The sequence below is a fragment of the Atractosteus spatula genome, chromosome 17 (genome assembly GCF_055471065.1).
Source record: "Atractosteus spatula isolate fAtrSpa1 chromosome 17, fAtrSpa1.hap1, whole genome shotgun sequence".
Lineage (NCBI taxonomy): Eukaryota > Metazoa > Chordata > Actinopteri > Semionotiformes > Lepisosteidae > Atractosteus > Atractosteus spatula.
In genome coordinates this window covers 14,642,843-14,668,219 of record NC_142722.1, presented here as the reverse complement: position 1 = coordinate 14,668,219, position 25,377 = coordinate 14,642,843, and the positions used below count along the sequence as shown (strand labels likewise).

Sequence of the window (25,377 nt, the reverse complement as noted above, 5' to 3'; positions counted from 1 at the left end):
CGTAATTCTATTGTACAAACACTCCGATACTAATATTCAGAAAATAATGTACAGAAAATTAAAAGGTAAAGATAACCTATACAACCGATTATAATATAAGATTAAAAGCGAGCCCTACCTTCCTGCCTTGGTTATAATCATCTCTGTTCCAACTTCATGAAACTTTGTCCAGAGTTCTCGTTCATGTAAGTAAACTTTGATGCCTTCCATCCCCTGTTGAAAAAAAAACGTTTTTGTTTTAGTAAAATGATATATGAGAAATACTCGTGGACATCATGGACATCGTGGAGGGACAAGTCGTACACACATTTATAGCGATTAGGTTTTAGTAATCCCCTGTCGAACATCCAATTTAATAAATAGCTTTAAAAAAAACAAGAACAAATTTCTCATTAACACGTTAAACATGGGTATTACACATATGTTTAGTGTAATCTAGATATGGATTCGGGTTTCCAAAAATACGTTTCAAGCTTCGAGTGTTTTTGTGATTTTGCACTTGTTGATAAGAATTGTCACCAGTGTAAGGTACTGCAAAATTGTGGAAATTTAAGGACTGCGCTACTGTTTACCTCCCGGTTTGTATCGATCACAATCTTTTGTCACATGTGCATCTTAAATGTAGCGAAGGAAAGTGATTGAATAGCAATTTGTGTATGGGATATTTAAGAGGTTTCTTGTTCGCCATCACAGAATAGTGGAATTCAATTATCTACATCAGATAATTGCAGTGTTTCAGCCCCGCATGTTTTTAAACGTGGAGAGAATCTCATTGGACTGAACTTCATTCTCAAAGTAATAAGGACCCCAAATACAAATAAAAAAAGTCCAATCGCCAGTTTATTTTTATTACTTTGACGTTAACCGAATTGTCATTCATAACAGCAGCTGAGTTTATAGTAATTAAAAAAACGTTGTTAAAAGCTTAATGCATGTCCAAACCTGAGGGGTTTGGGGGTAAACTTGAATATTATATATGACGAAAACGCGTGCAGAACCACATTCAACAAGTTAAAATCGAAATTTTTGGAACGTTTCATTCACTAAAACTTTGACTGGTGTGCATTAAAACCTTCTTACGGGAAAGTAGTACTAATTACAATGATGTTTATGTTCTAAAACTGTATATCGCTGTCGTTTTAAAAGTATCTAACACAAAATTGTAGCTATAGAAAATCCAAGCTTTGTTTCACTAATGATGATATTCGTAGGAAACTGCAACTACAACACACTTGTAAACGTTTTTCGTATTTTAAATAATAATTAGATGTGCTACCTTTCACGGTGTTTTGCTTTATGTCTTTTTATTTTTTGTACAATGTTTTCGTTGTGGGGGTGGGGTACCTCTGTAAACCATAGTTAATTGGGTGGCAGCTTTCTGTTTACAGTTGACAAAAAAATACACTGTAAGCCGTTTTTTTAAGATACGATAGCCCGCCACTTAAAACTCTTTTTTTTTAAGTATTTTTTTAAATAACATATGTTATTACCAATGTATAGCCTGTAGCATACCAATTCCACTGTAACTAAAACGTTAGACTCTGCTCCAGCCAATAATAACAGAAAACACTTGGACAAATAGGTGAAAATAGACGGTGTAAGCAAGTTGATATATCAGACCAAAGAAGAAGAGCTTGAAACAGTCCATTCTGTATATTATCTACTTCGGGACATAAGCTTTCACTAACTTAAACAAAGTCTTGTCCGCTGCTCCCTATACATTCCTGAATTATGACACGATTCACAATATATTATCTTTCTCAAAAGCATGGGGACATTTTTGTTTGCCTATACTTCTCAATAGACTAGGAGATACGCATTATTTAGAAGAATAACGGTAGTTATCAAAGCTGCCCAAGTTACTTCTAAAATGTTTAATATCTTTTAATTTTATTTCTCACGTCCACGTAAACTGCACAGTTTGTACTCTGCCTCATCATATGAAGCCCTCCTACTTCCACCACACAACAAAATATTTGAAAGAATGTGTACGCTTTTACTCTGCCATGCACAGGAATTTTATAGTTATGAACACGTTATATGAGTTCAACGTACATTTATATACAAGCTAAGAAAGTGTAGCGTACAGTACATTTTCACACCGCTCCAGGGACGATTGGGAAAGTATTGCAGTTTGGCTAAGAAACGACAAGATTTTCTATGCTAACAAAAAATGTAGCAAAGAGTACTTTAAAAGCGCTGACAAACAGCGGTGTGCTTTTAGATGTGGATTGTGAGTTCGAAAAAGAGTATAGGCCTACAGCAGTATAGTATATTTGTGGAGAGGGATGTGTCTTTAAAAAAAGACGAAATTGAACATCTCAAAGAAGGTTAAATGACTGTTTAAAGGATACGTTTTAAGGCTCGTGGATTTCTACAATACTTGTCCTACCGGAGCAGCGATTATTATTTAGCCTCTATTAGAGCGTAAATGTTTGCCTCCATATAATCAGGCTCTGACTCCCAACTTCCAGTCAGCTTTCTGTTGAGAAACTAACACTCCACCTCCACATTGATATATGTCTCAGACATTCTGGTTCTAACCTGTTGAGTATATGTTGTCTGTGGTGATGGAGATTTGCTCGAAGCTCCTGTTTGGTTTTCCCGCTTGTTGTCATCTTGCAAGTCCTTCGAGTCGGAGTCCCCAGGTGTATTGGGAAGCCCGAAGCCTTCCTCTGTATCCGCCATGTCAAGCACGCCTTCAGCTGAGCCTCCAACTGTTTGGCCGCCCCCCCCCCATAAAAATAATAATAAAAAACAAAGAAACCAAAATCAAATTCGCGCAGTCAAGTGGAATACCACACGATCTTAACCAAGAGCAACGCAAGAACTTCCCCGGGATTAACAGACAAAAAAGGCCACATAAAATTGATACATTTCAATTCACGTCGGTTTAATAAATGATAGATTTGTCTTAAAGGAGACGAAGTATCTTCTTGATAGGGTCACTGTCCGTCTAATCCTAAAGATATTTACTCTGATTCTTGTGGGCTTCGGTCGAGGCCTAATAAGGGAGGTAAGAAAACAGCCCCTTGCATTCAACATCGACGAGTGTTACAAATCCCATAGAGCAAAAACAACATGTATGACAATACATGTTTTATTAATTTTCTTTTTCTTCAAAAGGAGTGTTCACATCAATTACTTAACATTGTAAGTGAGTGGCCTTGACTAACCTTGGTTGATATGGATGTATTATTTCATGAACTTCGTCTTCAGGATGATTAAATATGTACATGGCACTTGATTATATCAGTTTCATTGCTTTTGTATTTTTTGCAGACACTTAAGAAATGTGAGTTAAGGATGTCGTAAACCTCGTTGCTGGTTTTCATTAGATTAGTTTGGATAAATGTATTTTAAATCCCCGTGGCCTTTAATGTAATGTCAAATCATATTTTAATTTCTTCCATATTATATAATGACTTTCTTTGATAATATAGTTTAGTCCCTGGGTCCAAAAAGTCTGTAATTCACTGTCATAGACCACGCTATTGTACCTCTTTAGTCGTACAAGATGATGTCTCTCAAAAAACTGCCTTTGTCACAACTTTGTATAATACTTAAATGAAAAAAACTAATATTTAAATATATATCCTACACTTCATTCCAAAATATGATAGCTTGTATACAGTAATTTAGTAACTAAATATAATATATGTATATAATATAAATTATGTATTATTAATTGAATACCTCATCCAACAGTATAATACTGTACTTTTCTTTTCTGCTATGTAATGACGAAGTTAATGAATCGTAAGCTTTTGCTTACAAACGAGCATAATCTTCAAAATATCGCTTTAGAAAATTAAATCTACAACTTTCTAACACGCAGCCAAAAATATGACTGCATCATATTCCATCAGCTATTATGTCAGCTGAAGGAAACTAAAATATATTTAAAATATTATATATCACAGACTATTCAACAACTACTCACATTGTTTTTAGCTCAGTTTTTAGGTTTAGCTAGCAATGCTCGGTAGGCATGGAAGTATTTGCAGGAATATCTGCTTTTACTCATTTAGAAATTCTAATTCACGATGTTTTACTTTAAGAATAACTCTATTTGTAAACTTATGACTTATTCATGTAAAATTAGATTTCATTTATTAGTCTACTAATAGATTCTTGTATGAACTGAGACCGTACAATGGACATTTTAGAGCATTTTAATAGCTCTCTAAAAAACACGATTTAGCAGTAATCAGTACATATAATTTTAATAACCATTTGATAATGTATTGTTGCTTGCAATGTATCTAGCAAGATATATAGTTATCCGATCAGCATCACTGTATACTTTAAAAGTAAATCTAGAGGATATGCGTTAAATTCGGAGCTTTTAATAGTTTTTGCATGTTACTGGATGAGAGACTTTGTTGTTGTTTAACTTGTTGTATGGTCAGTCACGCAATGAAGAAAATTAAACTTTTTTTGTTTAGCTGTGACTTTACAATAAATTGTGAAGTCCCTTCAATTACCAGTTTTATAAAGCAGCTGACTAATATTTTCATGTAGACGTTTTCAATGGCGGTAGCATTATCATAGCGGTAATAACCGCGAACCATTATATATATATATGGCTTTGTAACTGTCTTTAACAAAAAAGAAGTTACGGAAATGATCATACAAACATGATGTTTGCTGAAACATTGACTCGATGTATAAGACATAAGCCCGGGCGGAGGTTGTGAAGCGCTCAGTACTAGGCCTTGCCCTCAGTAAGCGAGGATCGCAACAACAATGACCCGAATGAGCCACTTTCACTGATCGCGACAGCGTGAGCCACAATGCTACAACACACAGGCACCACTGGAAAGGCTTTTACCTTGTGGGAAGAGACGAGCTGATCAGCGGTATAAATCCGTAGAGGCGAAACTTGTGTCCCTTGTTTTGTCGGTTCCCACCTAATATTAACACATATTCCAGACGTAAAAAACCCCCACAGATCTACCCAATTAGATCCACAAATCTGTTCCTCTCCAGACACTTCCAGGTTGTCAGATGCCGAGGTTTTTAAAAAAAAATATTTTTCTTTTCTAGCAATAGCACGGCATATCATTTGCTTTATTCTAGGGAGCCGCTAACTTTTCCCAAAAGCGGTGCCTGGGAGACTGCGCTGACCGTAGCAGGAACGACTTTCCCTCAGAAGAGCAGGTCTGTCTCCCTCTCCCTCAGACACACACTCCCATTCTCCCCCTCTCTCTGCCCTCTCCGCTCACACTGTCAATCGGTACGAGACGCTCGCAAGCAGCAGAGACCGAGATCAGAGTGGAATGACGTGGGGGTTGCTCTGGGCGCTCGCGAAGTGCCGAGAGCCTGTGTCCAACCAGCAGTGATCCACTCCAAAGCTTTCTCTCGCATCTCAGCTCCCCCCCCCCCCCCACCCCTCCCGACTTTCCCCCTTAACCCCCCTGCCTTCCTTCCAGTCTCTCTTCTCCTGTCTTTCATGCAGACACTGCGAGCAAGCGTTTGCAGGAGAGAATTAACCCCGAGATTCGCCTGCGTCTTCGTCTGCTCTTTCCATATTGTCATAAGGAGATGGTTTTTAAAAACGCACAGAACAAAAAAAGAGAGAGACCAGAGCAGATTCGTTGACTGGGTAACCTTCGCGGTGGTTTCACAAGATACCGACGAAGGTTCTGTGGCATTTTGTTGTTTGCGATTTTTTCTTGTATTCCGAGCCGAAAGACAGTGATGTTTTGGTCTTGTAAAATCTGACGGATTCGTTGTAAATTACGCCACATAGGCGAGACGGTAAGGGTAGAGAGGGGTCGCTGGAACTCGGAGGAAAACGAAACAAGTCTATGCTTTGAAGGACAAGTGAAAAAGAAAAAAGCGCAAAAATAAACGGAAAGATCAAAGATATTTCCTCCCACACCATTGCTTGGGAATGTTCTATGGCTTTTACATGTGAATGGTACAATATATACAAAGCTCGAGTCTTTTCTATATTAAAATAATCAAGCCGTCAGTGAAGGAGCAGGATTTGTTTTATCTTGATGTGCCCTTACTCCGTTGTCTGTAAATGTATTATTTAGAGGGTAAAGTTGAATAGGTCAAAGCGAGGTAAACAGCCGAGCTGTCTCATTCTGCTGGGTGAAGAGAAACAGATTGGGGATGTATTTTTGATAAGACAGAGCATAAATGACATGGTTTGCATCATCCCAGACCCTATACTAAGGCCTTTGACTTCATAAAACGCCTTTATAAAAAGTTACACGAAAGTGTGACTTTATTGTTTGAGCTTCCCTACCTCTGTGACGAATAGTGACCGTTAACATCAGGCTGCATTACAGCCAGTTACATCACACATCCACACTGCTAGGATTAAAATATCCCTGCTCGCTTCCTGAAAAAGTGGACTTTTGAGTTGAGCCAGTAATGTTTGGATTCGGACACATTCTCTTAAACTATGTTCTAAAGTTTTTGAAGCCAACTTTATAAGCTGGTTCTGTACAATGAGTCATTTTAAGGTGTTCTCTGACGTTAAGGTTTAAACCGCTAACAGCCGTTGTGCTCACGAATGCTGTGTCTGTACTGTCACCAACAGTTACATCTGCACACAAGCTTTCTACCACCGTGCGTAAACAATGGATGTTTGAAATACACTTTTTTTTGCTGTATTGGCGTACAATGACTATTATCAGTCTTAACAAAGAATTTTAAATAAAATTAGTCTGACGATTCTTTGTTCAGAATAAGCTGAACTATAATAGCATTTTTATTTCCGCAAATGGAAATAATAGATCCAACCTGTTTTTGTGTAGCTGTGCTATAAGACAAAACATGACCATACCGCACGACGAAACGTGCCAGCTGAAAAAGCTGCTTTCTCCCAGGGCGTCTTTGTCGCTCTCATGCAGCTAGCATCTGCACTTGTTTTAAAGCTCTGCTATCAAGAATTTCATTTGTGCTGCATTTCTGCAACCCGCATCAGAGCATTGCAACCTTTTAAGATGAGGAAATTGCACGTCCTGACGTAATTGCAATGCGAAAGAGTTGCGACTCACGCGGTGCTGTAAACGCCTCTGAATGTCACGGTTTTCTTAATGAAGGAGGAAAACTTCTTACCTTTGACGAGACGTGATGTACAGTGATATTTGCAGTGTAAAGTGCGAAGCTTCTCTCTTTGTATGCAGTATTTATCGACAGAGTGCATCAGCTACTGGACTGTTCGTGCTGGGGGTATGGGTCAGAAAAATACCAGAGCCCACCGTTAAACCTATTCAGTAATGTTGTTAAATATTGCTCTTTATTTTCAGCTATATGCCAATAAAATAAGAATTGTCCGGCGTAATATCTGGTATCTCACTATCCTCCCGCCTATAGAACGCATGAACGTCACGGATCACGCAACTGGCCCGTTTGTAATGGTTGAGTGAAACAGAAATAACATCCACATCTATATGGCAGGAGTATTTAATTCCTTGTTGAGAATTTAAAAGGAAATGCCATAGAGGTGACTGATAAGAACATATATAGAGCGAGTTTGATAATGAATTATAATATATATTCTCAGTCTATATATATATATTATGTACAGGCGTATGCACGCGTAAACGAAGTATATTTATGCTCAAAAGAAATTCAGTTTCTTCTTAGGTTTCTCTTTCCTGTATTCTCTATAGTGGACTAGTCCTGCGAATTTTTATTGCGGCTCAAAACATGACAAATGATTGCCCAGACACCTCCGTGACAACCGGACTGCTCTATATTTAGTTAATGATAACCCGGTGGTTCACACATTGAAGTATGGGAACCAATTATTTGCAATGATAAAAAGGTAACCCAGCAAACCCATGCCAAGATAAACTAATACTTGAGCCGCCGGGGGCAACTCTAAACTCAAGAGCTCACTACGAGATACGTACTGTGATCTGCATGTGACTTTCGGGCGCCTGCGAGGCATGTCCGTTCCACTTTCATAGTCTGAAGACAGAAAATAGAAAATAAAATAGCGTTATGATTGTAAGAGGCACGGGCTGACACGGCCATCGCGGCTCTAGAAGGAAAGGGCTCTTCTGGGGGAGAAGAAGGAGGCATTTGTAACATGCCAGTAGCCTACTTTCCTTCAGCTAGGATATGTATGGTGAGTGATCCTTTCAATGCTTGGATTTTTATTGAAGCCCCCACTCTCTCTCTCACACACACACACAACTCCGAAAATAAAAACGTGTATGAATTTATCCTCAGGTTGTGTATTCGTGGATATCGCTGTCTTGGATTTACGACATAAACGCGCGAAAAAATAACTAGGAATAATTTGATAATTCGGCACCGTGTCTCATCGCTGTTTATGTTCTGTGTATATACATGACTACGTGGGCAGTTTCAGTAGCCTTAAGGAAAATCATTATTAGAAAGCCGCACACTGTAGGTTTTACACAACATTCTCAAAACTCAGCCTCTAGGCAACCGCTTGCCTGGTTCTCTAGTCTCTCTTGCTGATATTATTAGTACAGGGTCGCTTGTGTTCTTACCTTTAAGAAGAACCAATTTAGAAATACGAATTGGCTTCTTATGTTTCTAAGAAATAGTAGAAGGGTTGTTCAATACTTCATGCTTATGTTTTGTTTTCATATTGTCATGACCTATTAGGTTTTGAGTATAGGTTCTAAGCACAACCATACCTTTTAAAATATATTTGATTGTTTTGCCCTTTGAATGTGCGACCTGTACACGTTCGTACATTTTAAGGAATGTCTCGCTCACTTTGTGGTGTATTTGTCTTCCAAACAGTTTAAAACCACACCTCACCTATGTGTGCAAATCAGTACTCAACGGTACAAGATGTTTGGGCAACAAGTTTGTTACCTCGGACTGTTGTGTTAAAGACATTATGGACGTAGACAATATTATTATAGTGTATAGATTTATAGTTCAAAATTGTTTCGGTCACTGAACGGATAACACGTTGATACTGTCTGTATAAATCTCTTCCTTTTGTTTTGCGTGTTTAGAAATGAATAGTGTCTATTCAAATGTAGCGTATATGTAGATTTAAGTAATCTCTGCGTTTCTCGTCTATAGAAAGATGAAAAAAGTAATAAGACTAAATATTTAAAGGATGTCGATGTTTAAAATATTTACCATGGAATATATACAAAGGGCGCACACTTGAGTACCATAGTACTCCAAATATTGACTGCCCTAAATTCCAGCATATTTGCTTTATTTCAAAATTGGGTCCTAATCTACAAACACCAGACCAAGTGTAGTCTAACTGAGACATTACAACTGTTGTGAGGTCAGGATAATGAAATACAATTCTGATCTATTTAGTCCATGGTAAAATATTGACAAGCAACCATGGTGGACTTCAGTCGTAAAAATATGTCAGTAGGATTTTGAATTACTTTGTAAAAGACACAATGACAGTATTTTTCACACCACTGCACATCTACTCTCCTTGAAGCGATTGTGAACTAAATGTATTTGATTAATGTTTATCTAAAATGAGTATATTGTAATTCGTGGCAACACAAAAGTTTAGTAAGGACTCACGTTTAACCCATCCTTGTATAGACAGTAAGTTACAATGCTTAAATAGCTACTACTGTATATCCAAATCGACTAACCTTTTCTCCTTCTGAACTTTCTGTGAAGTTCCAGAAATGTTGATTATTGTAAGAAATCGAATAAATAAAGGTGAAATACTTGTTACAACGTCCATTTGAAATTAATATTAGATTCGGAATACGAAAATATGTCTGAGTTTAGCAGCAAAAACATAAGGTGAAACACAGTTGTACGATTTATTTAAACGCCAAATTTATAAAGAAAGGTAACCATGAAAACTTATTTGACGGAAATAGCACGAAGCCTTATCGTAAAAAATGTAAACTTGCATTAGAATTCTTCAGAGGTTAACAGGCTGTTACTTTATTTTTGTTTCTGTGAAGTGCAAATATACTTACTATAGAGAAGTATGCTACCACAAATCAGACCATACTTCCAATACATGTACGAGACCAATAGATAAACTATACTAATGCAGAGACACTGTGTCCTCATTATATCTTGATCTTCTCGCTTGGTAGCAATCTCTACCTAGAATTGCATTATTTGGCTTTTCAGTCACCTGCCAGTTGAGAAACTCAACAAAACATTCTGTGCGTAAGTTGCCTGAGATAAAGTCAATAATTAAATACGGGAATTATTTTTCTTGCGTCGATTTTTATTTTTTTGCTTCTTCTTACAGGATTGTTCAGTTGGTAGAAGGCGAATAGTTATTTTTTTTTGCTGAGCGGAAAACTTTATTTAGTATGAATTTCATATCCGAAGTATAAGTTTTCACAAGATTGAAGTTAAATGCAGTGAGATTAAAATGCGTTAAGGTCTGTCTTTTGCTGTGTATGAGACGAAATAAAATACACGCTCAATTCAATTCGAAGGTAATGGAAAAGGATTGGAATCTCTTTCACATTCACTACATTGCTATTAGTTTAATTATTTCGTCTAATCGTCTTAGACTGCTACTTACTTTTCCATAGTTTCTTTTTTAATTTAAACAAAATGAAATATTCTCAAAAGTTTAAATTTTTGAAAAAGCTCCGCAGATCACCACAAAGCTACCCTATCTGTTGAAAAACGTGACAGTCTCTGGTCCTTAGCCTTCAGAAATTGAGTGTTAAACTTTGATCTTCTCAAGAAACGTCTATGGTTTAGTCTTTACGGTACTAAGCAAACTTCATCAAGGTGTGAGTGATGATTCGAAGGAGAGTTAATGCATCATTAGTACCAAAGCGTTTGTATCGGAAGGCCACGTGACTGAGCGCTATAGTGGTTTAGGCCAGTTGCTGTTTGTATGTGTGTCTCTGTAAATGATGGCAGCCCGCCGTTATTGAAGTGACGATCATGTAGAGACTAAATGGGAAAACAGAACTTGTCCTAGCGAGTGATCAGAATGAAACAAAGTTGTCGCAGTGAGGCTCCTTTGTCATGACTGTCATAAAATGCAAATAACATCGGCTACTGGAAAATGAAAGAATGATCCTATTACAAGAACTGTGGTCATTTAAAAAAGCAAACATTGCAATTCCCATTATCCTAAATTGAACAATGTCCTGACCTAATTCTTTCTCCCCCTCTCTCTGTGCCCCTGTATGTAATGCACATATATCGCTTCCAGTACGGGATGTCCCGTGTGAATTTATGTATTGATGCTTTCAATCTTAAGTAAAAGAAAAAAAAAAGACTTTGACAGCACCTCATGAATTACAAGCAGGTATTTATACCTTAAGAGTGAAGGTGATCATAGTTTTCAGTGATCACTGGTTTCATTTCATCGCTGTCCGCCGCATTTCTGTTACAACAACAGAGTCGGTTGTATCAACAAGATACAACAAGAGGTTGTATCAGAAATCCATAGAAGTGAAAGACAGATGAGGTGTCCTGATCGATAAAGAGCTACGAGCGAAAGAATTGCAACGAAGCGTGACAAAGTCATCGACATACTACATGATTTCCCAGAGCCTGGCTAGCAGTCCTTATAAAATAAAATAACATTTAGCATAATAACGAGTGAGATTTCTGGCACATTAAATGTTTATGACAAACATAGTATATCATGTCCTGACAACCTGCATTATTAGTCTGGAGAGCACCGGTCATTTCCTCTGAGATGGTGGCTGATCAGTGAATATTACCGCACACTTTGCCCCTGGACTCAAAAGACTTACTTTTCCCAGGAGGCAAATGGGAACGAGCAGCCACCTTCATTGTAAATGAATTAGTTTGACGAGTTTCCACAGCCCTGGGTAGTTCCCTAAAAAACAGACACCTGAGCTGTCTCTCGGCTCAGGACCGTCACTGTGCAATGATGTCCACACAGGGTATGTAAAAACCGCAGTTCGCACGTTTTTCCGCTGCATTTCCTGGGTTAAATGCGATGTCAGAAATGGTTCACCAAGTCTTTCCATATGAAACTCACGAAGAGACCTAGGCACCTATGTTGACAACACGTAAGTCCGTGTCAAAATGAGACGTGTAATTATTTTACTACGCCCTTCAGAAAACGTTATCAAACAATTGACACCAGTCGTGCCTTTATTTCGTCATATAATGTTAGTATCATAGAGTATTACAGAAGAGACCCTAAGTTAAGTGAAAGGAGTGTAACTTATAGAAAATCACTTCACTTGTTAAAAAAGCACCGCAGTTTACTCTCGCTAACTGCAGAATTTGGTCAGGTAATTTAATATCAGAGGCCTGAAGAGACTTCTCACATAGATTTGAACTCCTGGCAAACAAGACGAAGTGGAGGCAGCCCCACAAAGTAAATGACAACATCTTGTAAATCTAAAAGTGGCAAAATATTACATACTACACATTGCTGTATAACAAAACAATACACTCTAATTCATACAGTGTAGTTTAATTTAAACGGAGGTCGCGGATACGTCCTTACAAAAAACGTATGTGCGTTTAGATGACCAAACTTCTGCACTACTTAAAATGTCCTTCAGGGGAAAAGGAAACACATTTTAATTCAAATGTTTCAATAAGTGGACAAAAATATCTTATATAAAATATCAAGCTCACCGGCGTGATCAGGTCATTACAGATTGTTTTTTTTCATTTTTTAAAATACATTATTTTATCCACATAGATCAGTCGATTTTTAATTCTCATTTTTTATTTTATTTTTTCCATAAGAACGTCACAACCATCCACCAAACCCAGCCCCCCTCCGTGACTTCTGAAGGAAAAGACTATAAAGTCCGTTTTAAGATGGAAGGAAAAAAGTTCTTAACTTTTAAACAGTGTACTATTAGTCATTTTTTCATTCTTCCTGTGCCTCGGTTACGAGCTGTCTGGGTTTAACCAGATTAAAGTTTTCAGAGGAGGGCCTACTGTACGCAAATTGTAGAAACATAAATATTTACTTAACATTTCACTGTATTTGATGGATTCGAACTCCTTACAATCTAAACAGCTAGGGTTTATTAGTTACTCCTAACAAAGAATAAAGATCGAAATTATCTCCCTCTCAACAGCTACGTTCGTTTTAATCGCTTTTCCTTGTTGCTATAGAAATTTATGCCTTTCAAAATTTGGGTGGTCAGAATTGCAGACTATCGGCGAGCGCCTAAATAGTTGACTACAGATGGTGGATTGTAGAAAAGCGAAATAATTCATTAGTCCTCCAGAGTCTGTCGCTCCTTTGAAGCTGTGTATTTGGCCAGGAGACATTATTAAGTTTGGTGGTACGTCTCCTGCGTTGGTAATTGTGTGCTATAGCCTAAGCTTTCATTTTGTATTTCACATTTTGCCCCGAAAAACGTAAGGTAGTGTATTATCACTCGGCTGCTTAAAATACAGTAAATGTTATTAGTTTTCGGTGCTATATGTCTGAAACGATTTGGAAACTTTCTGTTTCTCGCATGATATCAAGCTATTAACGGTTACTCGCGTGATATTCAGTTATTTAGATTGGCTTCATTTTACAGACCACTTCAATTACTCTTTGCTATTCACTGCCAACTCCGTTTATACTTGAAAACAAATTTTGTGTTTTGAATGCCTTCGTGAGCTCAAATTTCAAATGTGATTCGATCAACACAAATCACCACTATGACTATTATTTTTGTTCCTGAAAATGATATTAATATTCTTTCCCAAATACGGTAACAGTAACATTAAATGTATTCATATTGTTGCTCTTTAAAGTTCTCAGTTATAACACAGAAACGGGCGGGCATAAGTAAGTCATAATTACGTCTTAGATATCGGGTGCATTGTGAAATTAACTGGCGATTTCCTGTTGGCTTTAATGTCAAAAATTATTTAAACCCTTCGGCCTAGTGATTCGGTAGTTAGTGTTCATCGGTAAAACCTAATTAACTGGAATATGCTGCTCGGAGAGTTACATTTGATATTGAAAGATCATAATGTCGCGCTGGTGTAGAAATTCCATATGCAAAGTCATTTTATTCGGATAAAATTCACAATGTGTTATTAAAAATTCAGAATGCTGCGTTGTTCTTATATTTCGCTGACTTATTGCATTTGGAGCGTCTATAAATCATTCATCCCTCTTTCATAGCTAAATGACTACAAGCCTTTAGCATTAACGAGTAAAAAGTCTTAGTAAAAAGTACAAATCTGCAGTCAGCATAGCGAACGGTAACCTCAAGAGCAAATACGAGAGAACTTGATCCCTTGTAAAACCTTTCTAATTCTCCATAAATAGACCTAATTACTAAACAACCAAGATTATCAAGTGTGCCAGGAAAAAAAGGTGGACCGTAAAAATGAACCTCTGGTTATAAACAAAAGGAAATATCTGGAGCTGTTAAACATCTCTATGAATTGTGCCCTTCTCTCAGGTCGTTTCCCATCGTTGAATGCATTCTCCTACAAGTAGACGTCATGTGGGTTAAAGGCCACCAGCTCCGTATATCCTGGTGGTTCCCTGCTGATTCAGGAGGTGGGAAGCTTGGTTTGGTCGGAGCATTATTGTCCATTGAACGACAATCTTTTCGTCAGCACCTGCGAGAGTTTAATATGACGGGACAGTGAACGCCATCCCTCTATCTTAATAATTTGTGTCGGAAGTCATGGACACCGATACAGGCATTCGTCGAAAACCCTTCCAAAATAACATTAAAACACATTAAGGACGACTTCTCAATACACAGAACAAATCTTTATAGATGTGTAAAACAAGGTACAAGAACAAGATACCACCCTTCCACGTCTACGCCGGCAGTTTCTAGATCACTGGTCATCTGCTGTGGAGACAGCCTTCAGTAACATCTTCCATCTCACAGGTGTTCTCATCGTATTTGACTTCCTGATTCGCTTCAGGTATTCGACAAAGGCCCGGGTGTCCACTTTACCAAATGCTCTTCAAATCACACAACTGAGCATACGTCTCCATCCAGACACGAAGAATGTCGCTTTATTGTGAGATGTTAGCTTTAAATTGATTAAGAAAAAATACTATAAGTCCAGAAGTTTCCAAGGCTTCACAACATTGTGCACTATTAAGCAATTACAGTCCCGAGACAGATGCTGTTTATAACTGTGCTACAGTGTCTTACGTACCTTTTAACTTTTATCGTTTATACTCGTTTTGTGTTATACTCGTTTTGCGTATCTCGCATTAAAACCAGTTTTACGGTTACATCTTTAGTGTAGCCATCTGCATATTTACTAGAGCGGTTTGAGTGGAGAGCTGCGTCAGCATGCGATTTAGGCAGTGAAAAGCAGAAGTTCATTTCATGCTGAAAGGTAAAACTGTAGCAGAAAAAAACTAGCTTTCTCTATTTCTACTTCTCTTAACTGAAGCAGGTTCACAGCTGCAATATTGTGTTTTTCTCCTTAGTTTGTACTTTTCATGATAAACTTTTTCTCGTAAATATGAAGACATGCTTTTTATGTGTGTAAAACACATTCACTTATATATAACTTAGAAGCTATTTTCGTAATATAATATCTTTTTGCAGGCCTGAGTTTATTTTGGATGAAAAAAATGAAACTGGCATGCAGATAGTTTTCCATCTGAATGTGTCGCATCCAGGAGTTTAAGTATCTGTATACTAGGGTCGTTGAAGAACAAAAATATTTGAAACTGTAATTCATACAAAGCACTACGGATGAAAGAATAGAGCCACAGAAAATAACATGTTTTGGGATAAAATCAATAACTTTCAAACCTATCATCACGTCAAACTTCGGAAAAATAGACTTTGACTTTGGTGCATTAATTACATCTTGCAAATTGACCTAGAAACTCTAGCAATTCCGAAACAATCATGTTTTGTTCCAAGTAACCCCTCTCCATTTTAAGACGTAGTAATAATGAATACGAATAAAAACATTTGCTTCTCGTTATTACTAATGAGAAAGCTAGGGCTGCAGGCTTGGTTGCAGCTGTGGTTCTTAAATTTAAACGTTTGTATGTGGCTGTAAAGGCGCAGCCAAACAATTTACTATTAACAAATACATCTCCTCATCCGGTAGAACACAGTGCTGAAAACCAGAGTGAAATCAGAGTTATCTATAAAATTAAACGGCGTTAGTAGTGTCTACTGTTGTATTTTATTTCAGTTGTAGGCGCTACAGTTCTGGTAGAGATTTAATAATACATTTCTGAATTGGAAACATTCATGGGAAGCACATTAGATACTTAGGTATACTTAATGGTTTACATATGCACTCCAATACACTAAATTCGAATTCTTTTCCACCTGAAAAATTATTTTAAATGTAAAAAAGGAAAATAACAAGACTGCCATTTAACACGCTTTAGGGTTTAAAGTAAAAAAAAAAACACCCCGTATTCCAAAATAAATTATCCCGCGGATTTTAATTTTAATATAAAATCGTGCTGTTTGAACATCCCATCCAATTACTAACCGCTTTATCCAATACAGGGTCGTGGGGGAACCGGAGCCTATCCGTGCAAGCAACGGGCGCAAGGTCACACACAGACACACACACTCACACCAGGGCCAATTTTCCCAGAAGCCAATTAACCTACCTGCAAGTCTCTGGACTGTGGAAGGAAATAAGAGCATATTCGAACAAACCATTGTGTTATACAACACACTCTCAAGAGATTACACAGGCACATAAGAGAAGTTCGAGTAGGTTGCTGCCTCAGCGTGCATAGTCTGCAAATAAACACCTAGTTTCGGGTGTTAAGCCTTCATCAGCTGTGATCCGCCCGATGAAGCTACTACTTCATCACACCTGATGAAAACTCAACAGCCGAAAGGTCATGCTTCTTTTCTTTACATTTTAACAGGGAGTAAACCTTTACCTGTTCCTCCCCATAAGACAGGTGTTATTTTAGGTAAGATTATGTAGTAATAAAACTATTTGTAGAGAACTGAAAGTCAACAGACGCGTAAAATCGTCCCATTAAGGACCCAGTTTAAAGAGCACATAATGAATATTTTAATCATGGGGAACGTTCCGTCTTCGCGCTCGTAGTTCCTTAGTTAGAATCTGTACTGTGATTTTTTTTATTTGCAAAGTCGTACTTCTCTTTTCTTTTTTTAAACTCTTCTTTTTTTATGATGCACCAAGTTCAGTTTTTGCGTTGCAATGCTGTTACTACTGAAGCAAATCGATATGGTTTAAATGTTAAAATGTGCAAAACGAGAATAAATTCAATGTTTTTGTTTTAATTGGACTTATTTTCCAGTTTACAATGGCAGGCCTCCGACGCAATAAAAGGCTGATAAACCCTTTGGGAGGGAGGAGGTCTGACCAATCAAAAGCGTGACCTTACTCGTCCATTCCCCCCACAAGCACACACGCATACACGTTTACCACTAGCTCTATTGATTTCATTTCCAATACGTTTACCCTTAATCAATATTGCACACCGCACCCTCTTTCATACGCCTGGAGCTCATATTCTTTCAGATCTGCGCCCGAGTTGAAGAAAAGGTGAGCTAAGCATGAATGTTAAGCCTGGGATCAGTTCAACACTGTTTCGCCTGTTCGTTCGACTAACTAAGCCGTGCACGGTGACTCTACTGAAGTCACTGTTCAGGAAGTAGATTCACGGATTGCGCAAATAAAATAAATGATCCTAGAGGGCCTGAGCGCATAGACAATAAAGGTTCATTTACGGTGCTGCATTTCATTTCATACCTTTTTACTTTGCCCCAAGGACCGCCTGAAGCGATTTCCCGAGTCCAGCTCTGTCACTTCACTTAACTCCCAGATTCCGTTTCGCTGCGGAGGTGAAGAGACCGGAAAAGGGCGCGATCATTTGGCGTTTGCCAAATGATCTCCATAAAGACGTCCGTGGAATGAGCTGCTTTTTTTACGAGCGTGGTTCCATCAGGTCCTACTCTGAAACCGGGGCTGGCGACCTTGCAGGCAGAAAGGAAGGGGATATCTGCATAGGCAGTTAGATTTTCTGAATTTCTGAAGAAAGCACACTTTCACTTCGGTCCTTGTATGTCCTTGTGCGGAAGGTGTATATCCAGAGCCATTCCCAAGCAAATGACTTTTTAAACCGGTGCCTACAGTTGCGTTTAGTTTATTTGTTTTTCTCACTTTTGGAATACACAGAAACAGATGGGGGTAGGAAATGTAGATGCCAAATCGTGGATGTAAACTGGCATGCAGATAGTGTAAGATGCTTGAATATTAATTGATACCGTACGTGGTTTAAAAGACAAAAGTTGTTACACGGGACAGTTGTACAGTACGACGCTGCCCAGACAGAATAAAACTGTAAGCTTTTAGGGCGTGACAATGACATTTGCACATGCCTTTATGAAACACGTCTAAAATAATTTATTCTCATGTTTCAGATAGGTTTAAAAACATAAAATTCTTCTGTTTCACCTACAGCTCGAAAAGGGGAGAAATAACTCTGAGTAAAAGCTCAGTTCTCTTATTCATTTCACTTCATTTGGGAGAGGTGTATTTTCTTATAAATTATATGAACTTTACAAAAGCGAGAAAGCCACTCGGCCCATCAAACTTGAGACTATTCATGCTAGAAGTGGTTAATACTATTATTAACCATAACATGAAAAAGCAATACGGAAACTCGACGTATGTTGTTCTGTACACGATGTTTTCTGAGAAAGCTTGTGTCAGTGAATCGGATTATTGCACAAAACTTCATTTTTTTATATCACTACTCTCTGGTATTCACGTCAATGCGCAGTATTGCAATACTTATCTTGGGCGGGGGGAGACCATACTAAATATTTCATGGTGCGTAGTAACAGAAGATAACACGACGGAGGAAGAGCTTGTGCGCGTAGTTTAAAGGGTCACTGAGCCTTCGGATGCAGGAATGTGGCATTTATGTCTTAATAAAATTTTCATGCAGTCGAAGACGTTTTTCGTTTAATGCAAGAGAGGAAACTAGAAAGAGAGCCGTTCGAGGAACAAAAGCAAGTGGCGTTGAGACTTGTACAGTATATTGCCCGCCAATTACAAAACGTTTCGAGGTCAGACATTTAGAAGATGGACAACGCTTGGCCTAACTGTAAATGTGTGCCAGTTATGTTGACTCGTATCTCCCCATTCTCAGCACAACATACACAGAATCAGCAAATTCCGGAGGTTTCATCTTCTATTTAAAGGGCCCGCTATAACAAGACTTGTTCTGACGTACTGTAAGTCTTTACTAGAACTTTGTTAGGCAATAGAAATCTAACCTGTGGAACAATAAAGTGACTAAAGTTTTTATTTTATTTTATTGAGTCTTTTTAGTCATCTTGTAAAACATTGTTTTACAAAAACTATGGTACTGTGTTCACCGTACCATAGATTGTCAAGATTTATCAGAGTTTTTGCTCATTGCGATAGTGTTGAGCTCCAAAAGGTATTTCTGAGTAATGCATATAATATATATATATATGCGTAGCAAAGAATCGCGTGTAAATAAATGCAAATACTTTAATTGTTAAAGTAGTGTGTAAAATTAAGTTACTAAAATATGATAATTGCCTGTAATAATTACCTACAGTAACTTCCAATATTCTTATCAGCGCCTTCTCGATGTGAAATGGGAATAAAATTAAATAAGTAAATTGGAATATCTCCTGGCGGTTCAGATATTGTATATCAAAATAGTTTTGATTGCAATAATAAAATAATACGATAGCCAAAATATTGCAAAGTGCTTCATTTAATTACAGCATAGTCCAACTGATTTGAGAATGCAATATGAGGAAAATATACGTGATCCTACTCAAATTCCCCCACGTTAAAAAACTAAAATTCTAGTGTTAAAGTTAAGATACTTAAACTGTTATGTAGAATGAATTTATAGAAAATTAATTAAATTAAAATGATAAAAAGCGCGTTATAAAATTACGTTTCAAATCACTAACGCATCGGCGAAAGCGACCTCTGGATCCCATAGAAGTGACAAAGACATACACAACTGTGGGATAAGCAATAAACTCTCACTATCGCCTTGTAAGCAGCTATTTCCAAAACATGTTATTGTGGGTCTTTTTTCAAACGTTTTCTTTTGTCATTCTACTAAACTATCAAAAAATACGATACCTTATACATTACGCAACAACCTCAGAACCGGAATGACGGATAACATATAATTGGAATGCCCCACTAATTGCTAAATGTCTTCTGTAGCGTCTTTGATTTATTTATAGACACTCACACGTGTATTCATGATAGTAATTAAAAGCAACACGTGGGTCGACAAAACAAGTTCATACGGTGAAAGTTTCCAAAACAGATGGTGAATAAACCTTTATAAAGTATTTAATAAAGGGCAAAGCATTTCACCGTATTTGGCAAATATACACCTATGTATCGGTGCGTGCCAAGTTGTAGAAATAATGACTTGTTGCTACCGTCAGATTCAGATCATGAGCCAACTCAGTCGGTTACCAAAATGCAGGATACAAAACATTGAAAATAATTAATGTATTAAAAATTTTAACGGATACAGACTGAACTGAACTTTTTTTATTATTAAGACAGTTGTCACGTCTTTTTTCTATTCGTTCCATAAGTCCTGGAGTTGGGTTGTAAGATCTGGATCACAGAATTATTATACAATTAATTAATTCTAACAACAAATACAACAAAAATCGAAAATTGAGAAAAGAGAATAATCGAGATACAAATGCACCTGTAAATCACTTTTATTTTTTTAAACTTTATTGCATGCTTTATTCCTTCCAGGGAAATAAAATCTTGTTGTAAAAGTGTAAAAGTTTCAGAACCATGGCCAGTACCAGACAGACACAAAGCAGGTGTCCAGATGCAGCTCTTCAAACCCGATCACGCTTGCAACTCATTTAACAAAATCTGTTCTTTCTGATTTCCAAGAATTTGTCGAATTATAGAATCTTCATATACTTAAGTTTTTGAACTTTTTTCATTAATATGGTCATCATCATTGGGCATGTCCTATCATGCGCACTAGCACATACTCTTTCTGAAGTCTTTAATAACGAATATGTGACAGTTATTTTGTTTTATCTATTCTTTACAGTTTAATTATTATAATTATTAAGAGATCATGTACCACCAATACTATTCCCTATTTAAAATTATGGGTTAGATTTTCCTCTGTACATAAAATCGCTGCTTAGGATCAACGTGGTGTTAAATCGTTCCATATTGCTTCATGGATCGCAAAGACATCGTAAAACCATTGGCAGACAAAGTCTGCAACTTATACAGTCTTGGCAAGGCTACAAAGCCGTCAGTTGGGAATAGATGGAGATGACAATATTAAGTTAACCTCATTATACATATATCTATCTATCTAATCAAGTAATTAATCTTGAAGCCAGAAAACAACGTGCTTCCCAAGTAAAGGGTATGGGTATCGCTGTTGCGTCTTCGCAGGCTTTGTTAAGTGTTTCGTGAACGATCGTAGACTCGAATACTTCAACTCACAGGAAAAGGTGGAAAGTATAAATTTTACTATTGCGCAGAATTTTGTCTAGCGCAAAACGTCTAGAAACATTTTGAAACGTCGGTAATTAAAGAACAAATTAATAAACTAAAAATAATTTTAGTGGTGAATATTTAGTTACAAAAGTGCTAAAACGTACAAAAAATGAATTAGAAAATTACTATGTTTTAAGTTAATAAGTGGGCCTGCTAAAAACGTTATGCTAAACCTTAAGTTGAAACCTGTTTTCTTTCGTGTTCAACGGACGCTATTTTGCACCATTTCTTACAAATTAAAATCTTAGGAATTTCCTTTCCTGTAGTATTCTACGTGTTTTTCATTTTGCTGCTGCGTTAGCTGTGATACTCTCGCCATAGTAGCAAAGTCTATATGCTTTTACCATGAGATTGTATCAGGAAAAAAAAGGTTTGTTTCACCGGATAAAAAGTCAACTTTCTCTCATCAAGTAACAATCGCATTGATAAGATATGGCATCATGCAACCTTTTCCAATAAATCCAGACCATTTTCTACCAGTTTAGACAAGGTATAAACTCAGAAATGGAAAAGCGTCATTTATTATAGTGTTCCTAAAAAGTCAAGTCGTTAGCTGACCGGAAAAGACATTTTTGGAAATGTTACCGCGTCTAAAAGGTAATATGATCATACCTTACGGGTACTTTTAGTAAACTTGACAAAGCGTAATACCTTGTCACGATAAATTTTATCACCTCTCCAATCCTTCATTTAAATGTCATCGAGACAAACAACTTGAGCTGACTTCCCGTTCAGTCTGGCTTCCACGACCTCCACGTGCCCTTTGGAAGATGTCAGGTCATGTTTCTCTGGGAGGACCGGCTAACTCGCAGAGCATTCAGCTCAAAGTCAGTTCTCAGTTTCCATTCTTAAACCGACAATACATAAACTTAGAAAAATTGTGATTTTCAGAAACTATTCATCGTTCGGCGCAAAAAGTAGGTCGTAATAACCAATTCCCTATTTGGTTACTGCAACCAACAGTAAGAGCAAAAGAAAGAGATGAACGAAAACGAACAGGAACATTTTATTGCTCAAAAGCAACTCGCTCTTCATTAACAGGTGCTATTTTTACTCTTTTTTGGTTCATTGTCTCATTAAAGATAGTTTCCAAACTAACGAAACATCGTAAAGACCTTCACATTTGAGCAGCGCTAACAGTTACTTTTAAAAAAAACCGTTCGGAGCTTAAGATCAGTTATTTGAAAGACAAATTACATCGTAAAACGTCCTTTTCCTCAGTTTTTTAACTCTGTTCAAGGTTAGGATTATGTTTCAATAATTGTGGTTGATCCGAAAAATTAGCATATTTTAAAAGAGCATTGCTATGTGCCGTCGTCTGCGGCTTTTTAAATATACATATCTGGATTGAGTACCTGCAATTACCTTTTAAACATAACATCGTCACTTCATCATACTATCATGCGCCAATTGAAACGTAATTTAAATTAGCTTTAATACGTATCAGAAGGCGGTCGCCTGTAAAACAATAGTATTCTTATGCAAGGATATAGAGAATTAGATTCCCTGTCCTTGCAGGACTATGATTGTTGCACAGTATATTTAAATGATTCTGAAGCATCATTCTGCCATCCTTTGCTTGATCACAATTTAGATCAACTTTAGATCAGGCTCAAATTTCCCTTCTGTGTTCTGAAAAGGAGCTGCAGTAGATTTGTGCACAGCACGCTGTCGGTTTAAAATCTAAATTGGGTCGTTAATTAGGTCACACACCTGAGTGTAAATAACCCCTGAAAAATATCGCAGTGCTCATTTCGCTTGTCACGCGTCGCCCCCCAGATTAATTGATCTCGTGCATTTAATATAAGAAAAAATCAATGTAACTGCAGATACGGTACTTGGAGATTATGTAACGATTCTGATACTAAGATGAGCGTGTCAAATGATCAAAAGAAACGATGCGTTCTGTTCCGAAATAATAAAATGCAAATATTAGCATCTTATTAACTTGCTTCTGATTTTTTTTGTTTCAGTCAATAGTCACTATTCTTTTACAGGCCGTAAAACGCATTATTTAAGTAAGAGGTCCTTAATTTGAGTTTAGGGAAATAAACCCCATAGCGGCAAAAGTAAAATAACATCTCCATTTAAGTTAAAATAATATCTTTGGCAACATTTCCAACCCTACATCTGTATTTTAACTTTTTATGGTAATAAAACTTTTGCTATGTGCGTATGCGGATGTTAGCTTGCACGCACAGATGGTCGTGCTCGAGAATCATTAATTTACTGTTAGTGTTCCGCATGCACAGTAAACTGGATCCGTCAAATTACCCTTAATTCAGTCCCTTTAATTAGTATTATCGTGCCCCGGTCGTAAAAAGCCTGATTTTTCAAGTTTCCATTTTAACATTGCTGGGCTCTCCCATAAACAACCTCCGCTTCAGCTTTCAGTGTTACACGTTCTATGGTTGTGTGAAGAACATTTGAAACTTTACGTCTTAAGGCTGCTAGTCAGGTGTAAATGCATATTTCTAAACACTTTCGCGGATACACGTTTATTTGAAGTCCAATTAGTTTGCTGTAGACACGTTAAAACTTTAATATAGTTAAATTTATAGTTCAAGCATAAGTTAAAACGTTACTATAGTGTTAAAACTATAATACAAGAGTTTGGCTTTGAATAAACTAGATAATTCTGTAGATCGGATTACAGTTGCTGTTAAAAAAGAGATGGAAAAAAGTTTCGGGAATTCAAAGTGCAAACTTTTTAAAAAAATGTTTAAACCACAAGGGTATTTTTTGTAATGTCCTAGACGTCTGGTAGCTATACACAAATTATTTCTTCTTGTTGGTAGCTTAATTGAAATGTGTTTTTGTGACAGCCAGAGAATTGCGTTGCTTTCATTAATATTAATGAGCTATAAAGCGGTGTTACAGTTTAAATAAAAAGTATCGTCTCAATTTTTAAGGATAAAACTGCTGACGTAGTTCATTTCAGATTTTTTAAAAGACAGGCATTTATGGAGTTACAGTAGTTTGAAGAAGTTTGTTTCCTAGTATTTGTGTTCAAACTAAGTACTCTTGTAAAAATAAGAAAAAAGAACGATGGAATAATACAGCTGCAGACTTTACGACTTTACTCAGCAGAGCAATCATTTTTGTATAGTATTTTTTTCAGACTTGGTTTCAAATCTCAAAAAAGTTTTTGTAATTTTTAGTTTCTATTGGAGAACTTGTCGAACTTCACAAACTTTCTGTTTCGACTAACGACAACACGTTTTTATACTACGTTACGCATGATCACTTAACCTCTCACCTGAAATACATCAATTTCAGGGAAGGAACCGTGCACGGTGACCTGCAGTTCCATCGTACTGTGTATCAAAAATACTGAGAAGGCAACAGGTCGTGTTTGTACAGGGACACAACTTCACGATAACACAGCAGCGTTTTATCGGATAGCGCTCTTTTTGCCATTTCTTTACAAAAATATGTTGTGTTTTGTTTTAACACAAAAATATGCATGCACCTTTTTTAGCGTAGAGTTCCTTCCAGCTGAAAGGGAACTACATGGCGTGATTTTTAAGACGGCACAAAGATAAAACCCCACTGACTGGTTGGTTTACGCCGGTTCAATTTATTTTGGTCGAGCCCTAAATTTCAGTTACTCAAACCGCGGTGACCATAGCGGTGCGAACCTTGTAAACTACACCAGTAGTCAATGCCCGTGGAGTACAGGTTATTTTCCAAGTAATTTCTGAAAATAAGTAGGTTGACTGGTCATGTGAATACTTAAAGATGTGGTCAGTATGGATTCCAACAATTGCTCATAGCAGAGCTGCAGGGCCTCAGCTCTTAAAGTTTGCTGCCCTTCTCTTATATATGAAGGCTGACAGACTGGGAAAAGTCCAGCTTTTCTACCTACGGAGAAGGTGTTATAGTTCCACGGCCCCTTTTCGCATCTCACACAGAGACAGCACCAGACAGTTATTTAACTGTTTT

At 37.3% G+C, this 25,377-nt stretch overlaps 1 protein-coding gene and 1 long non-coding RNA gene across 2 annotated transcripts in view; one reads left to right on the top strand and one right to left on the bottom strand.

Moving 5' to 3' along the window:
• Positions 1 to 2,688, bottom strand: part of tbx5a (T-box transcription factor 5a) — a 33,208-nt gene extending 30,520 nt beyond the window's left edge. The window contains exons 1-2 of the mRNA XM_088936127.1: positions 2,545 to 2,688; positions 119 to 213 (exon numbers count right to left, since the gene is read on the bottom strand). Of these exons, the coding sequence (XP_088792253.1) occupies positions 119 to 213; positions 2,545 to 2,688 (239 nt within the window). The remainder of the gene's footprint in view (positions 1 to 118; positions 214 to 2,544) is intronic.
• Positions 2,689 to 7,876: 5,188 nt separating this feature from the next.
• The window catches only part of LOC148819202 (uncharacterized), a 29,197-nt gene continuing 11,696 nt past the window's right edge, over positions 7,877 to 25,377 (top strand). Inside the window, exon 1 of the long non-coding RNA XR_016094348.1 lies at positions 7,877 to 8,098. This is a non-coding gene — a long non-coding RNA (uncharacterized LOC148819202). The remainder of the gene's footprint in view (positions 8,099 to 25,377) is intronic.